General features: G+C 51.2%; 3 protein-coding genes across 3 annotated transcripts; 2 read left to right on the forward strand and 1 right to left on the reverse strand.

Annotated features, from left to right (window-relative positions):
* Positions 1–1,208: 1,208 nt before the first annotated feature.
* On the forward strand, positions 1,209–6,591 carry Triagg1_967 (DNA-directed RNA polymerase II subunit RPB1; the record flags this gene model as incomplete). The annotated part of the gene is made up of 4 exons (XM_062903240.1): positions 1,209–1,565; positions 1,627–5,888; positions 5,948–6,512; positions 6,583–6,591. The coding sequence occupies 4 exons, from the start codon at positions 1,209–1,211 to the stop codon at positions 6,589–6,591; spliced, it is 5,193 nt and encodes a 1,730-aa protein (XP_062760191.1).
* An 8,739-nt stretch (positions 6,592–15,330) lies between these two features.
* Positions 15,331–15,729, forward strand: Triagg1_968 (uncharacterized protein; the record flags this gene model as incomplete). Its single annotated transcript, XM_062903251.1, has 1 exon — positions 15,331–15,729. One exon carries the CDS (start codon positions 15,331–15,333, stop codon positions 15,727–15,729), a length of 399 nt encoding a protein of 132 aa, XP_062760192.1.
* A 514-nt stretch (positions 15,730–16,243) lies between these two features.
* Positions 16,244–16,809, reverse strand: Triagg1_969 (uncharacterized protein; the record flags this gene model as incomplete). The annotated part of the gene is made up of 2 exons (XM_062903262.1): positions 16,244–16,576; positions 16,693–16,809. The coding sequence occupies 2 exons, from the start codon at positions 16,807–16,809 to the stop codon at positions 16,244–16,246; spliced, it is 450 nt and encodes a 149-aa protein (XP_062760193.1).
* Between the last annotated feature and the right edge of the window lie 1,409 nt (positions 16,810–18,218).

The following is an 18,218-nucleotide window of genomic DNA, read 5'->3' on the forward strand; positions in this document are numbered from 1 at the left end:
TGAGTATCGAAAGAGGATGCGAAAGAAGGCTTGCTACTACAGCTATACTTCTCTCCTCTCCGTTAGCATAGGTAGCCATATATGACAACGGAAGTATTTATTATCATAATTATATTCGTCCAGTGTTCGGTATTGTTCGTGATATAAGACGCTGTTGCATAGCGAGATTGGGCACTGAATGCTATCTACCTCTACCTTAGTAGGTAGATAGAATACACACTACGGAGTAGAGTTGGTAGCGATAGTAGAAGATGCTAGCAATGTATCAGATGCTAGAAGAGAATAGATATAGTAGAGGTATAAGCAGACACAGGTAGATAGAAAATGGTGGCGAAAGTGATGGATGCTAGCTTGAAGAACCAGATAGACACACAATACTGAATGTCTTCTCTTGCATCTTGCTGCGACACTTGCAATATCACGGCTTCCTTGGCTGGGCGAACCAGCATGTGAGGCTGATGTGAAACCAAGAGCCGGGGAGCTGAGTCACACCGGCAACAAGCTAAAAGGAGCGTGCAGTTGCTTTAGGGAGTGTGATTAAGATTCATTGCTGACAAAAAACAATGAGAATTTTTCTCAGCGGAACCCAGGCAAGATGGCGTGAGTTTTATTGTCTCTCCACTCTCCTTTCCACAGTGCGGCGCAGAAGTGAACCTCGATTCTTTGCTGCCTGAGGCACCAACTGCTGCGGGCACAAGGAGGTGGTTGGTCCCTATACGGTTTAGCGGCATCGAGGCACCACCAAGCGCCTCACGTCCAGAACTTTCAGGCTTCTTCTGATCGTCTCGCCTCAACCACGACAAAACTCTGCCCACGGCTCAAAGTCATCACCAAGCGTGTCGGGCATCGAGTCTGGCACCTGGAAGCACCCCGAAAACGACGATACGAGCGTCCGACCTGCGATTTACGTGTTCAAACGACCCCAGAGCTGGTGGCGACGGGGGAGACCTGCCGTGAGGTTCTCCTGGGCCTGGTGGCCGGGACTGGCGATCGAGAGGGCGCCATCTCTCAACAACGCACAACCGCTTCTGCCATCGATTCTTCGGTTTCTAGTGATAGGCACTTGTCGCCTCTTGAAAATTCCAGTGTTTTTCTTCACCCTTGGCACCTGTACCGCGACTGCGAGGCGCGTGCTGCATCCGCTGCCCTCACCGATCCTTTTCGACTTGCTTGATTTGTTCAATTGAAATCTCGCAACGACCGCGAAAATGGCGAACCTCCACTTCACCCACTCGAGTGCTCCGCTCAAGACGGTGCAAGAGATCCAATTTGGACTCATGTCTCCCGAGGAGATTAAAAGCATGAGCGTGGCACACATTCTATACCCCGAAACGATGGAGGAAGGCGGCACGAAGCCGCGCGACGGTGGCCTAAACGACCCGCTTCTCGGCTCGATCGATCGACAGTTCAAGTGCAAGACCTGCACACAGGCTATGGGCGAGTGTCCTGGTCATTTTGGACACATTGAACTGGCAAAGCCCGTGTACCACCCTGGCTTCATCAAGAAAGTCAAGAAGATCCTGGAAATTGTCTGCCACAACTGTAGTAAAGTGCTGGCTGATGAAGTTGGTCTTCTCTTTTCCATGAAGCCTTTGCCTCACTGGATGCTAACCTGAACTTTACCAGAGCGATCCCGAGTTTGTCGCAGCAATCAATACTCGAGATGCAAAGCTCCGCTTCAAGCGCGTATGGGCTGTCTGCAAGAAGAAGCGGAGATGTGAGAATGAGGACCGGACAGACAAGAACAAGGACGAAGAGTTTGCGCCTGGCATGAAGCCCGCTCTCGTGGAAAGCCATGGTGGCTGTGGCAACGTGCAGCCTCAAGTGCGACAGGTTGCCCTTCAGTTGAAGGCCGCTTTCGAAGTGGCCCAAGAGGATGGCCCCAAGCGGAAAGAGACGGCTCCCATCACTCCAGAGATGGCCCACAGCATCCTTCGTCGCATTTCCGAGAGTGACCTGCGTAACATGGGTCTCAACTCGGATTACGCCCGTCCGGAATGGATGATCATCACCGTCCTCCCCGTTCCCCCGCCCCCAGTCCGTCCCAGTATCTCCATGGATGGTACCGGCACTGGCATGCGAAACGAAGATGACTTGACCTACAAGCTTGGTGATATCATTCGTGCCAACGGAAATGTCAAGCAAGCTATTCGTGAAGGCTCCCCACAACATATTGCGAGAGACTTCGAGGAGCTGCTTCAATATCACGTTGCGACCTACATGGACAACGACATTGCGGGCCAGCCTCGTGCCTTGCAAAAGAGTGGTCGCCCCGTCAAAGCCATTCGTGCCCGTCTCAAGGGAAAAGAGGGTCGTCTGCGAGGCAACTTGATGGGAAAGCGTGTGGACTTTTCCGCCCGTACAGTCATCACGGGAGATGCCAACCTGTCTTTGCACGAAGTCGGTGTTCCTCGCAGCATTGCCAGGACTCTGACTTATCCTGAGACGGTCACTCCTTACAACATTGGAAAGTTGCATCAATTGGTCGAAAACGGTCCCAACGAGCATCCTGGAGCCAAGTACGTTATCAGATCCGATGGAACCCGTATCGACCTGCGACACCATAGGCGCGCAGCTCAAATCTCCCTAGAGTATGGCTGGAAAGTTGAGCGTCATCTGATGGATGGTGATTACATCATCTTCAACCGACAGCCTTCGCTGCACAAGGAGTCCATGATGGGTCATCGCGTTCGAGTTATGCCTTATTCTACTTTCCGACTCAACCTCTCGGTTACTTCTCCATACAACGCCGATTTCGATGGTGACGAGATGAATCTCCACGTTCCTCAGAGTGAGGAGACTCGTGCTGAAGTCAAGGAGCTGTGCTTGGTCCCAAACAATATCGTCTCGCCTCAGAAGAACGGTCCCTTGATGGGTATTGTGCAGGACTCTCTTGCCGGTGCTTACAAGATTTGCCGACGTGACACCTTCCTTGATAAGAACCAAGTCATGAACTGCATGCTGTGGGTTCCCAACTGGGATGGTGTTATTCCGCAGCCCGCTATCTTAAAGCCGAGGCCACGTTGGACTGGCAAGCAGATCATTTCTATGGTCATTCCCAAAGAGATCAGTTTGCATGCCCCCGAAGACAAGTCAGATTCTCCTCTCAAGGATACCGGATTGCTCATCCAGGCTGGTGAGCTCATGTATGGTCTCATGAAGAAGAAGAGCATTGGTTCCGCCTCAGGTGGTGTAATCCATCTCTGCTACAATGAGTTGGGACCAGAAGGTGCCATGGCGTTCCTTAATGGCGTTCAGCAAGTGGTTTCCTACTGGCTCCTGCAAAACGGCCACAGCATTGGTATTGGTGATACCATTCCGGACAAGCAGACAATCGAGAAGGTTCAGGTGCATATTGACACCCAAAAGGCAGAGGTCGCTAGGCTTACGGCAATGGCTACCGCCAACGAGCTGGAGGCTCTGCCTGGTATGAATGTCCGAGCTACTTTCGAGAACAAGGTTTCCATGGCTTTGAACATGGCTCGTGACCAGGCTGGTACTACGACCCAAAGGAGTTTGAAGGATTCAAACAACGCTGTTACCATGGCTGAGTCTGGTTCCAAGGGATCATCTATCAACATTTCTCAGATGACGGCGCTTGTCGGACAGCAGATTGTTGAAGGAAGGCGTATTCCATTTGGCTTTAAATACCGAACTCTCCCCCATTTCACCAAGGATGATTACTCACCCGAGGCTCGCGGCTTTGTAGAGAATTCTTACCTCCGTGGCCTTACCCCCTCCGAGTTTTTCTTCCACGCCATGGCTGGTCGCGAAGGTCTCATTGATACTGCTGTCAAGACAGCTGAGACTGGTTACATTCAGAGACGTCTGGTCAAGGCGCTGGAAGATCTCAATGCTCAATACGATGGAACGGTTCGCAACTCTCTCGGTGATATTATTCAGTTCCTGTATGGTGAAGACGGTCTTGATGCCATGTGCATTGAGAAGCAGAAGCTTGGCATCTTAAAGATGTCTGACGAGGCGTTCGAGAAGAAGTATCGACTTGATCTGGCCAACCCCCCTGAGTGGTTCCGAAAGGACTACGAATACGGTAACGAGTTGACCGGCGACAAGGCTTCCATGGCTCTTCTTGACGAGGAGTGGGATGCCCTTCTTGCCGATCGCCGTGAAGTGCGGCAGATCAATCGCTCAAAAATGGGCGAGGAGTCGATGCAGCTCCCTCTCAATATTGGTCGTATGATTGAGACAGCGAAGCGCGTGTTTAATGTCAAGGCAAACGACCGAAGCAACTTGAGACCTTCTGATGTCATTCCTGTTGTGAGGAATGTCATCAGCAAGCTCAAGATTGTCCGAGGCGACGATCCGATTTCCAAGGAGGCAGATGCTAGTGCTACCATCCTCTTCAAGTCTCTTCTCCGTTCTCGGTTAGCCTTTAAAGAGGTGGTCAAGGAGCATCGCTTGAACAAGCTCGCTTTTGATCACGTCCTTGGCGAGCTTCAAAACCGATGGGATCGATCGTTTGTTAACCCTGGTGAAATGGTTGGCGTTCTTGCCGCCCAGTCCATTGGTGAGCCCGCCACGCAGATGACGCTGAACACCTTCCACTTTGCTGGTGTGTCTTCCAAGAACGTCACGCTCGGTGTGCCCCGACTCAAGGAAATTCTCAATCTGGCCAAGAACATTAAAACCCCCAGCATGGCTGTGTACCTTGATACCCCACTGGCTAAACAAGAGCAAGCGAAGAAGCTGCGAAGTTTGGTTGAGTACACTAACCTCCGATCGATCACTGCCGTCACTGAGATCTATTATGATCCGGATGTCCAATCCACAACCATTGTAGAGGATATTGATATGGTCGAGTCCTACTTCTTGATTCCCGATGACAGCCAAGACACTATCGATCAACAGTCGAGGTGGCTCTTGCGTATCACACTTGACAGGCAAAAGTTGCTTGACAAGGAAATCAAGATTGACGACGTTGCTCAGCGCATCAAGGAGGAGTACCCCAATGACTTGGCTGTCATTTTCAGCGACAACAATGCCGATGAGCAGGTTATCCGAATCCGCACCGTTCGACAGAACGACGAGAAGGACGAAGATGGAGAGAAGAAGATTGAAGACGATGTGATGCTGAAGCGCCTTGAAGCCCATCTTCTGGACACTCTGACGTTGCGAGGTGTGCCTGGCGTTGAAAGAGCTTTCTTGACCAAGGGCACTCGTCTTGTTGAAGCTGCTGACGGATCTGAACTCGCGCTCAAAGACGATGTCCGCTGCACACAATGGTATCTGGATACCAGCGGTTCGGCCCTCCGCGAGGTCCTGGCCGTTCCAGGAGTTGATCCTACGCGAACCTACACCAACGACCTGTGGCAGGTTATTGAAGTGTTCGGCATTGAGGGTACTCGAGCTGCCCTTGTCAAAGAATTGACGGCTGTGTTGGCCTTTGACGGTTCCTACGTCAACCATCGACACATTGCTCTGCTTTGCGATGTCATGACGTACCGCGGAAGTATATCTGCTGTCACTCGACACGGTATTAACCGTGCGGATACCGGCGCGCTCATGCGATGTTCGTTCGAAGAGACGGTCGAAATTCTTCTCGAGGCGGCTGCCACGGGAGAGCTTGATGACTGCCGTGGCATCTCTGAAAACGTAATGCTCGGCCAGATGGCTCCTATGGGGACTGGCCACTTTGACGTCTTCCTGGATCCGAAGATGCTGGAAACCGTCATTTCAGACAATTCTCGCATGGGACTCATGCCGGGAATGCCTGTCAAGGAAGGAGAAGTCGAGGGTGCGGCTACACCTTACGATACTGGATCTCCCATGGCCGATTCTGGTTACCTCAGTCTCAACTCTCCTGCTGCTGGAAACTTCTCGCCCATCCAGGGAGCGGGTTCAGAAACACCAGCTGGATTTGGAACCGAGTACGGTGGCGGCGGCTTTGGTGGTATAGGATCTATGAGCCCATACTCAATGCGTGGAGCGACCAGCCCCTTCAGCACTTCTCCAACCTCGCCATTCAGTTCAGGTATGGGTGGCTACTCTCCATCATCGCCCAACGCTGGATACTCGCCTACGTCTCCCATGATCGACGGTGGCATCGGCCGATACGCGACATCTCCGTCATTCAGTCCTTCTTCGCCGTCTTTCTCGCCAACTTCACCGATGCTGCGACCGACAAGCCCTGCCAGCCCCAATTACAGTCCCACGTCGCCAAGCTACTCGCCGGCATCCCCGTCATCGCCAAGGCACTACTCGCCAACATCGCCGGCTCAGTTCAATTCTCCTACATCACCCAGCTACTCGCCTGCCAGTCCCAATTACAGCCCTGCTTCTCCCAATCTGCATGGAGCTGGCGCGACTTCTCCGTCGTATTCTCCTGCCTCCCCCTCGTGGTCTCCGACATCTCCAGAAGCTTACTCGCCTACGAGCCCAAGCTTCTCCAAGAGCCCCGGGTCGCAACAATCTCCCACCAGCCCCAGCTACTCGCCCACATCTCCGTCGTTTTCTCCTCGGACGCCTGGGCCGGGAGCTTCTGGAAACCAATAGTAAGTCATACTCTGGAGTCTCGAGACCGTAATACCCGTCATGAACATGGCTGACCAACTTGTCTTATAGTTCACCTAATTCCCCCGCTAACGATTGATTTTATCCTATAATGCATATGAGGCACGTTTTGCCGTCGACCATTGATTTGTCATTTTTTCTTTACCTTTTTTCTTTATCTTTTTTTCCTATAGTTTTCCCGGTGGAAGGACTGTGAGAACCTCAGCATGATAGATGTTTATGCAGCCGGTAGTAAAAGCCGAAAGTGGATAAAAAAAGAAACACCCATACAAAAAACACTCATAGTTTTGTCGATTCGCGGTCTTCTTATCAGAGATAGAAGGGGTTGACGACAGGTTTGCAACTGCTGTGTATACTAGACGCGAGAATGAAAAGTTTTATCGAGGAGATTGACGACCAGATTGGAATCAGATTGCAAAAGGATAGTGGGCTTCGCGGAGGAGAGCAAACCTGTCACTGGAACTTGAGCTTTGAGAAATGGATTTGCTTAGTTGAAAACAATACTGCGATCCTGAACTTCCAAGTGCCCTTGTTCCACTGTGAATGCTTGGTGATGTATATCTGCCATGTTTTGCATACGGGATCTGACCTTGGGTCATCATTTTGCTCCTGGAATTTGCAACCTTGATTGTTGGTAAGCGAGAGGTTTGGCTTATAGATTAATACCTACCTACTAGGTAGCGTAATAGAGGTACAATTAATGTATCGATCAAAGCAATTGACTGTTGTTTTGAGAACTCGCCGAGACGGCACCTTGGACCTATATGATTGCTCGATCGATGTACTTTGTAGTGACGGTTCTGTATAGAAAGCTGCTAGAAGTGACAAGAACATGGCGGTTCTAGCTGGTACCGGAGGAAGTGACTGACAGTAGAAGAGAGTAGCTGATAGAAGAAGAGGATGGCTGATGGTAGAAGAGAGTTGGGATAGTAGAAGGGGGTAGCGATAGTCGAGGTGGTAGCGACAGTCGAAGGTAGTAGCAATAGCAGCAAATATAAAGAATGGAGGCAGAACTGGTCCGTCTTGTCGTGCAATAATGGCATCTAGCAGTCCACAGTCTTGTTCGCCATGAATGATCTCTTAGCTTAGTGTGACATGGACAGTTTCTCCCCTCGCAGAGGTCGAGATCGCCAATTTAGAGAAAGGTCCTGCTTCGTCCACCATCGTATTGACCGTTTGTTGTGCTTCAAAATAAGGCATGAGCATCATACCTGGACAGTAATCCAGCCACGATTTCCCCCCTCACAGAAAAGCTCACCCTTCCAACTTTTACTCATATAGCCATGAACCATTTCCCCTTACCCAATGCGCTGTCTGCCTTTACTTCTTCAAAAAGTCCAGTATAACCTCCCATTCCCCTAGACGCTCCTCATTCTCCCATGACATTTTCCTTCAATGTGCTACTATTAAACCCACAGCGCAGTCATCCTAGCTCCCATCGTCTCAATCATCTCTCCTGCTAAATCTGCCGCTTAGCAGCCCTGTCGACACTACACATGCATTCACGCATCTCTAGTAGATCATGTGATCTTACCAGTCAGACGAAAAGACCGTGTGCGCGGGGTTTTTAATCTATACAAAAGACCGTTGTTGGGTCGCGCAGGATGATTATTGCACGAGAAAGGAGGGAGTAAAACAAGCGCCCAATGGTCCACACCATCCAGAACCGAATATCGACACATACTACATGCCAGTAAGAGTGATTGAGCCGTTTTTGCTTTGAAAATATTCAATCACACCTATTTCCTCCCCTTTTAACGGTACACAATGCATCTATCCTCCCAACAATCTCCGCATCACGCTTGATTACACGCTGTCCGTTGCAACAAAGAAAAGCCTTGGCGCAAACAAAATCCAAACCTCACCATGACTTCCCTGCATACATAATCTCCTCCTCGTCTCATTCTACAAACATGTTCCTCTCCATCCCGGTTCGTATCCTGCCGCTTTTGGCCCGTGCTTCAGTCAAGCTATTTCCCCCCCGGCAGCTAGCCGGCCGTGTCTATGCAACGTCTTTCCCGCTCTCCCGCCCTGACCCGCCGCTTTTAAGCTTGTATTGCCGCAAAACACGGGCGGGAAGCTGTCTATGCTATTTCGTATCGGTGCCGAGCCGGATCCTGGTTAGCCGGCGTAAAGGGCCGTGCTGCAATTTCTTGCGGTTCGTGTGATGGAAGATGAATCCTTCCGATTGTACGTCGGCACGGTCGCCTCGAGTCGCTGAGGACTCTGCAAATTTTATAGAGTATTACACTATTCTATTGCGTTGCTGGTCTTACAGTAGGCTTGAATCATCCTGCAGTCTGTCAAAAATACATCATGTCCTAAGCAACATCGCCAAGACCTTGTCTCGATTGAGCAGTGAATTCGTGTTGTGGGGATGTTCCAGAGATACTGCATAACCAAACGAAACACATAAAGTACATCAAATCGAGTGAATTGGCAGTCAGCACTGAAGAGACACCCTGGCAACGCAAAGAAGAAAAAAGCAGCCTTGGTCTGTCTAGACATATTCCGGCTTCTTGGACAGCCACATGATGACTGCTATCACGGCTAGCCAACGCGGCCTGCTGCTGACATTGCGTAACCTGATTTTTGGCCCTCCAAGCGGGGGACAGAGAAACCGAGACCGAGAAGGTTATAAACACCCACCCGTTAAATTATACACCTGTGTTTCAAGTATCTGCTACTCTATCTACCTTAACTGTATATCTCCAATCCCTGCTACTATATCTATATTTCTCGGGTACCTGCTACTACATCTATATCTCTCTAGTAACTACTATTATGTTTATATTTCTTTAGTAATTACTCCTATATCTATATTTCTATAGTAACTACTACTATGGTTATACAGGCCCTCGTACCGCCGGCAGATGGGGAAGCGGCTCTGTGGGGAAGAGGCCGTATTCTGTGATACTCTTCATGTTGTTACGAACGCGCAGCCGCAGCCCTTGTGACAAACCGAAATGTCCCACCAAGCGGCCAGGCTATGGGACCCCGCGACGGATGTATCAAAATGACGAGCATAGGGCGAAATAAGCTAATTATGTGTATTTCCGGTTCGTCAATTGGTGGCTGTGGACGATTAGCTCGGAAAGGGGCTGCGGCCGCATATGCGGCCAGGCTGTGTTGGCCGACCAATGGCATTCAATACTTGACCACTTGGCTCACGAGGCAGACAACGTCTCGACGGTGAATCATAGGAAACAATCAGTTAGATTGGAAGCGGGACAAGAAAAAGTAAAATAAGACACCGTTGTTGAATTTGGTATGATGCTCTAATTGTGTGGCCTAGGTATAGGCAGAAAGGGCTGTGGCCATAGGAAAAAGAACAGCCTCCCCGCAAAATCCGCCATATCCATTGCCTCATAACCATTGACTATGTACATGCGCTATCAACCATCAGGTGTACAAGTGGAATGTATCGTTCCAATAGGACAGGATGGAAAGAGAGAAAAAGAAACAGAGTAAGTAGGAGAGAGAGAAAAAAGGAAATAAGGAAAAGACGAGACAATGATCATCAAAGAAAAAGTGAAAAGTAAAAAGGCAAATAGATGGCTTGCAGAACGAAGATGGAAAAGAACAAGGAAAAAAGAAGACAGGCTAAAATCAAGAGAAGAAGGCGTGGATACTCCTCTTGCGAAAGATGAATCCGGCATCAGGGGTCGGACGAGTCTAGGCCAATTGCTAGGCCCTCCAACTTTTGTCTATAATTGAGTGCATAATAGAGAGAGATGTGAAGGGAAGAAATGGAGATGAAGAAGAGAAAAGATGAGACAAGACGAGATGAGATGAGAAAAAAGAAAAGAGAGATGGAGAAAAGGAAGAAATGAGACGAATGAGATGAAATCGCTTCGAGTCGTATGAACCAATGAGTGAGGGCGATATGAGTGCCAGTCCATTGATGATGATTATTCAACGACCTGGATTAGGGCACTCGGCGCGTCTGCAGTATCCTTCCCATGTCTGAGTGCCTTGGTCTTCGATTTTGGAGCAGCCACAGCTGGGCTTGCGCGCGGACTCTGTGACGGTGCAGCCACAGTGGGTGTAGTGCTGTCGAATGATCCAGACACACATGTTGATTGTTTCGGGAGAGAAAGTGGCGTTGGAGTACAGTGTAGAGAGCGTAGAGCAGAGAGATCTACTGGACGAGTTATTCCGAATTGGACTTGGCTCACTGGGAGAAAGAGGGCTTGTCAGTACTCTGCGCAGAAGCTGTGGTCTGTCTGCTTGGGAATGGCTCTTGCGTACAAAGCTCGATCGTTTGATCCTGTTAGCGTGGAAAGGATTGAGACGCTGCTTGTGTCTACAAAGCTCAAGAACTGAAGATGGTACGGGTGGGAGTGCTCAAGATGAGTGAAGGAAGCTGTCTGGAGGAGATTGTGGGATGGTGCTCTTGGTATTGAATGCTGAATGAAGCTTGGGAGGAGATATCGAGAAGCACAGCAGGTGTGTTTGTCGTTTATATATCTTGTGGAACGAAAGCCTCGGGACTGCGTAGAGGCTGTGAATATACATTCGGGTTTGTTTGCTCAGAGCAGGCGTTCGTTCTTACCCAGGAACAAAGCCCCTTGAGGCAGAGTACAGGTACAGGTCCCCGACGTCAACTGATGTATGGCTGTTGGGTGTTTGCTTCTTCTTCTTCGGGACTTGCCAGACGCATGCGCACGGCTGTTGGATGCACATTTGCATGGCCCCAGAGACATGACAAGGAGACGAGGAGCCGACATGTACGTTAGTTCGCCACCGATGTTCTGCTCGTATGTGTACGTGCGGCCGTTGTTATGTGCGGTGCCGCGGGATGGTGTTAGCTGTTCGTTTTGTGTCTACTGGGCGGTCGGTGCGAGGTTTCTGTCTGCCTTCTGGCCCGTTCTCTTCGCCAGGGGGGCATTTTGTTGTTCTAGGAAGAAGGGGGAGGCAGTGAGGCGGCATCAAGTAGCCCTGACCGGACCACGAGGCATCGCAGAATCGGCAGTTTGCACAAGGCCATGTCAAAGCCCAGCTGTGGGTGTACCCGGTCGGCAAGCAGGGCCTAGATGATGCTGATGCTCAGAACCAACAACGTCTGGGGCGCCTGGCCCCCCCCTGTCCATGTACGTGTATGTCCGAGTGCGTGTACTTTGACGCAGCTTGGATGATGCGAGCTTGACTGCATGTGTCTAGATGCATGAATGCGTGGTGGAAGAATCTTTTGCATCTTTTTGGTGTGGGGGGTTGGGGAGATGGATGGATGGGCAGAGATTGGCCGTCAGTTCAACTCCGTCTTTGAGGAAGAAGACGAAAGTGGAGGCGATTTGCATCTAAGATTCTCAAGGCCTAGCCCCCACCGGGCCTGCAATTCGAAGACACCAATGCGAGGCGTCTGGAGCTACGATGCAGGAGCCGCAATTGGTGCCGTGATGCGATATGGCTAGGCAATGCCTAGGGCTCTAGCCCGAGTGTCAATGCCATTCTGTAGTGGGCGAGGAGTGACATTGTGGGCATTGGCAGCTTCACTATTCAGAGACACGACTCCAGCTGGCGATGATGCCGTATTGCTTGGGCTTGTGGTGTTGAAGTCGACGTTGACTGTTGATGTCATCCGAGTCATCGCAAAGAGTCATTCAAGCTGGATAAAATAAATTTCGCTTAATTTCGCCTTCTCCTTCCGGCCTTCTCCCTCCGTCATTGACCAGAAAAACTACACGCCCATGCGCCCCCCCATTTGCTCGACTTGAGGTTGTTGGTTGTGTCTGGTTGAAGATTTCAAGAAGGCGGAAGAGCCGTTTCGACTTACATGCCCACACGCTAGAAGGGCCCTTGCAAGATCTTGACTACACGGACACGGACACGGACAGCGCGGTGGAGTCACAAACAATGACCGTCGTGTTGTGTGCCGCAGGAGAGACGGGAAAAACATGCCTTGGGTGCATGTAGCCGGATCGTCATACCAGCTGCCCACATCTCCCATCTCATATACGAGTTTACGTCTGCATGTATGTACAGACAGTACCTGGGGAGAGAGGTGGAAGCAGGGACAGGGGCCACGGAGACGAGGGAGGGACATGACTCTTTTCTTCCTTGAGCCGGAAGAAATGGGCTCGAGCTACATGAACTAGGTATGCAAGTAGCACTCTGCAGCGGCCATTGAGGGGAGAGGCAACGAGAGCGGAGTGGAGAGGGATCGTAGCTACATGATGGCTACGACTAGTGAGCAGATCAGGGATCTGGAAGGGGGGGAGGTGCGGATAGAAGAGCTGCAAAGTGTGTAGAATCATCACATCGTGTGCGTGATATTGCGGTCCGAGAGAGAACAGAGACGCCAGCGCAACGAGAAAAAACGGGACGCGCGGGTCACACCAGAGAGGCCATCATCGACGGCCACTTTTCTTGTCGTGGTGACTTGGCGCGCTCACCGAGAAAGCCAGTGTCACCGGAGATGTCCAGCATCTTGGCTTCACAGGGCGGAAGACCGTGTATGTAGTCTTGGTCTGACACCAGCATCACGACTGGCCGAACTGGATCATGAGCAGGATTCAGCATCATGCCAGCTTCACACATTCCTCGTCGGAGAACAATCCGGTGGCAGAAGAGCCGGCTCCTGAATACGTTTCCCGCGAACCAAAATGTGCTTGTTGGCCCTGGCCAGTTTACCCAGCCAGGCAAGGCGTTGCTGTGTGTTGCGCCTCTAAAAAAAACCGACGGGGGTATCGCAAGCGTTAGACGCCCTGTGGATCCAATGGATGTCGCACATGATCCGCAGCGAACAGCGTCTTATTCTACTTGTGGCATAGCCGGTGAAGCTATCGCCAGATACGCCAGCCCAGGTACCTTGGAGACTTGAAGCACGGCAGATACACATGTATCGATGCTTTGTGTGCGGTGGACGGCGAAATACAATTGCCAGACCAGGCGGGGATCAACTGCTTTCCTCAAATCTCGGCCAAACCAAAAAGTCTGGTCTGTCCAACAGCAGAGAATGCTGGCTGTATTGCGTCTACTTGGACCGGGGGTGAGACGACGCTACATGTTAGCAGCAGTTGGGGCCACATGAAGCCATAGCAGCAGTGGATGAACATTTGGAGAGGAGAAAAAAACTCTCAACAAGGCGCAATTTAGTTCCTAGGTAGTTACTCGTATGTGCCTAAAAGCGCATCAATACATGACTCCTTGAATGGTTAATTATTCCACATTCTATTCTCCAATGCCTCAACGATGGCTGTCAAGCCTGAAACCTTTCCATGTCACTGTTTGTAGTTCGCGTTGCTCTCCTTCAGCCGTTCGTCTCCTCGTCACTAGGCACGAAATAATGCCCGCAGATGTCGATTTTTGGTGGCCCCTGGATAGAGGGACCCCCGAACCGAGGATTGATTAGCGACATCCGGATGAGACGTGGTGGCTTTGCTCTTGTTGACGCGAAGAACGCCGTGATGCGGGCTGTTGTGGCCCAATGCGGAAGACCAGCGTTGCATCATGAGCTCAAACGGGCGAGTCGTCTCGCATATCGGAGCCTTTGTTCCATTGCAGCGCGGCTCTCTCACGTCAATCCGCGCTCAGCGACGCCGGGGGCTCGGTCAAAGAAAGCCTGCGCATCACCCCCAAGGATCTACGCTCAGTTGAGTTGAAACAAAGGCCATTGTGGCAGTGGCGGACAAAAAGCTGCTGCGCCAGAAGCCCTATTTTGGTCCTGAGCGTGCAGATGGCGCCTGGGTATCACGGCCCAGCTGCAGCTCTCACGAATCTCGGCGTCTGGATTGGACCCGCGCGGCCAACACGGCTGATACTCATGTGGGCTGTGGCGTTGACGTGGAGAAGTCGAACCAAAAGGAACCTCTAGCTGGAGCAAACGGCGAGCGGGGGGTTCGGCAGCTTTTTCAATAATAGAGGTTTGGTTTGACGGGGGAGTTGAGAGACTCTTGACAGTTGTTGCTCTTTGGCCCCCACCTCCGATATAAGGCGTCATGAGTTTGAGATGAGATGGGGTTGTAGCCGTGTCACGCCTTGGTAAGCATGGCAATTTACTACAAGATGACACAATGACTTGTGTGTTTTATCCTTGTGAAGATACTAGGCGAAATTGCATGCATTTTTGTTTCACTTGATAGGTAGCGTGTTGTATGAGGCGATGGAGAGATCAATGCGGATGCAGATCACCTCGGCGAGTGCCGGCCCCCGGGGAGATCAAGATCTACAAAAGTGGCAGCGGTGGTACTTTCAAACAGATGCTGATTGAATACATGCATGCATCGTCATCATGCCGCCTCATGTTGTTTGCCGTAGCAGATTGCAAACGCCGCGTTTGTGCCTTGGCCCAGGTCTGACAGAGCAGCTGTCATCGGAAGCAACGCTGCAGTCTGGCTCCGATCTACATGAGTCTTGTGGTGGTCCTCAGCTGGGGGGTCGGAGATGGGGGCTTTAGCGATTGACTCCGTGGTTGGGACGATAGTGTTTGGTACATGTGCCCAGATTGCCAGATGACTCAATGTTGCTTGTGCTGGCAAATCGAAATCCCGAATTGATGCTGCAGTACATTGTCTCACCAATCTCACCAATGGTAGGCTGAAATGTGGCTTTGCACTGCTAAATGCTACCACTTCCAGAACTCCAGATTCCGGTTCCTGGGGCTGCTGAGCCTCACAGCGACCTGCCAACGCATCCAAGCTCTGACAATGTCCATTGGGCCTGTTTTTCTGGCTGTTGCTCTCCATCAATCAATTCTGTCATGGAACTCAACTGATTAGCCGCTCCAACGCCAGCCTGCGCCGCGCTGCTCGAGGCAAAAATAGAAGAAACACCTCAAGCAAAGCACAGCCGCCGAGCATGTATGCAGGTACCGAGATACTTGAAGCCTTTCCAGGCACAAGGCGGTTCTTTGGCGGGGTCGGAAGCGATCCTGCGCTGTCATTGGCCAGCTGGCGGCATGTCAGCCTGGCACGCGCGGCTGTGAAGGGCGGCTCTGGCTTTTCCTCCATTCACGCTTTGGACACAAGCGACTTCTTCCAGGGATCGCGAGGCGCCAACGAACCGCCCTCAAAGAAAGATGGACAGACAGACAGAATAAGCGCATCTCGACACGTTTGCTCTCCTGATGTATGTCGACCGCATACCGGCCTCATGTCGTCATTCCTCAACGACCTCCAGTCCGGTCTGGATTGGCAGAGACCAGACCGTCGTGGCTGGGGCTTTACCTCAGCACCAACGCCTGAGACGCCGCGTTAGACGCCTGATAGGAACAGCTCCCCCAATGGCAAGACTGCAATTCACGACTACTTTCGCTTATTGTTACCTACCTGTTCTTTCTGCTGATTCCAATATCGGACTCGACTGGGCCACTCCTCTCCTCTCTTTGTTGTCTTCTTCTTCGTGTTGGTCGTGCACCTGCTAGGTTCGTCCAGTCGACGAATCCGCGCGCGCGGTGCCGCTGAGGCTGGGACAACATCATAGACTCACCCCATCCGCCTTGCTTGACTGGCTCAGGGGTTGTCAATCATTGAACCACGCCGAGTCTTCCCCCGCTCCGGCCCGCTGTGTGTTGGTTTCTTCGTGCCGTGCTGCGGACAAGGATTGAGGTGGTGATGGCGTTGTTGCGGGATAGCTCGCTCTCTCGATGATATCGCGGGCAGTGGCTCGCAAACTGGAAGAATTTGGAGGAACCAACCACTGGCCAGTCTCATGCATGGTGCTACAGATAATCGCCCGTTACTCGCTGCATGTCCACATGCCGAGGCTGCGTTTACGGACTGCCATACTTGCTGTCTGCCTTTGTCTTCGCCTCGCTATAATTGGGCCACTTGAGCCCCTTGGCCAACTCCAAGTCCGGTCCCAAGATGTGGTTGATTGTCCACATGAACTGGCCAAGAATGCGGCCGACGATGAGACCGACCCCCTTCGTGCGGCTGTCGTCATCTTCCCGCTCAAAACTCAATGCGGCCTTCCATGCGACCCTGATAATTGCCGCACCCGGCAATGCGAGACGGATGGCCGTATTGATGACCGTATATCTAAGCAAGATGTCCTTTGCATCTGCCAGATCAGCCGACACGTCTCTCGGACACTTCAAGAGATGCTAGTGATGCATGGCGCAGCATCTCTTGGGTCTTTCCCTGTTTGATCCGGCAAGGCAGGCTTCAATGGCCTTACTCTCGGTGCCAATGTTACTCCGAGCCAGCTTACAGCTCCTACCGTGTTATCAAGCATGCGTTGCATCATGATACTTGCTTCCGTCCGTGATGTAGTGACCCGAGATCCACACGCAGCCACACCGTGCAGAGCTGACCCAACAGCTTGACCCCAGCACATTTCACATTAGTCAAGTGATTCTGCTCCCAGTTGCAACCTGCTGATATTACTCTATGCAGCACGAACCGGGACATGTTAGCATGGTCCAATGCCCACGCAGAACCAACAAGTTATGCAATAGTATCCCGAAAGGGCAGCGTCATCGGGTCCTCATTCAGACTTTGCCGCCTTGTTCTTCTGATTAAGGCGTAGAAGCTATGCCCAACTACAACCATTCAAGTCATCATTAGGTCACAAAGTACTAAAAGTGCCTGGCACTGCCGCGACTTGGCTGACTGACTGACTGCTATGTATAGTTCCAGCAGATGAACAGGTCTATAACTTGACAAAAGGTGTATCAACGATATTCTCGAGCCGTCTCTGTTATTCAATTGCTTTATCCTGGTGAATCGGTATTGGTATCTCGACTTCAACACTCTAGTTACGTCGGACTTTTACCTTGATCGCCATATACCAACCCATTTTCATCATGATCCAATAGGGGGACAACATGGCCGACATTGGAACTTCTGCAATGGAATCAGTCATTGGGGGCCAGAGGGTCTTGGCCGCTGGACAAAATGTCATCAGTGCATATCTATATTGACTCAATGCCTGTCCCATCTTGCATATATCCGGGCAAGAATTGATTCCAATGTCGTGAGCGGACATAGTCCCGCATTTGCCGAAGCAGCTGCTGTGAGACTAGACGAAAGGGTCTGGCAAACAAGAATTTATTATCCTTGGCTTAACGCGCGTATGGCCCTTTCGAGAGACGCAAGCGACTGTCTAGATAATCAACCAACAAAGACTCAATATCAGTTTTCCCATTCATGAGCGTTGCACTTATGGCGGCTACAATGAGGTTGCCACCCACGCCGAGCATCTCGATGTGACGCTGTTAGGGCGCCGGCTGACGGAACCAATCAGAGCCCATTTTAAGCGCTTGCGATTACCACTCGCGGTAACTCGACCCACTGAGGCACGAAGAGCTTAGACCGAAATCGGGCTGAAGCTCAGTGTGGATGGCTTTGAGAGTTGAACTTCACTGGCGAGAATGCTGCATGTAAACGCCTGCTAATATGATGGACTGATGGGCCAAAGAAAGCGACATAATGAGAGCAATATATCGACTCCTAGTGGGTGTAGTACGACAAACCAATCTTCTTTACGACCCTAATCCCAATACTTCATCTCCGAGGAAATCGGCGAGAGGACAGACGGGCTACGAGCAAAGGCCGGCCCGATGTAAAAGACGGCAGGCGGGCTTCGTTTTGCTCTGCAGCTGCAATATGCATGGTGTTTCCTGCATCTTAATTGACGCAATCACCAACAGATTGTATGATTCTGGTTAGATGGAAACACAAGTGCGGCCGCGGGACTTGGGCATCGACGTCTGCTTATACACACCCCTCCTGGGATCATAGTGC

This window comes from Trichoderma aggressivum (genome assembly GCF_033847375.1).
Source record: "Trichoderma aggressivum f. europaeum strain CBS 100526 chromosome Unknown scaffold_002, whole genome shotgun sequence".
Classification (NCBI taxonomy): domain Eukaryota; kingdom Fungi; phylum Ascomycota; class Sordariomycetes; order Hypocreales; family Hypocreaceae; genus Trichoderma; species Trichoderma aggressivum.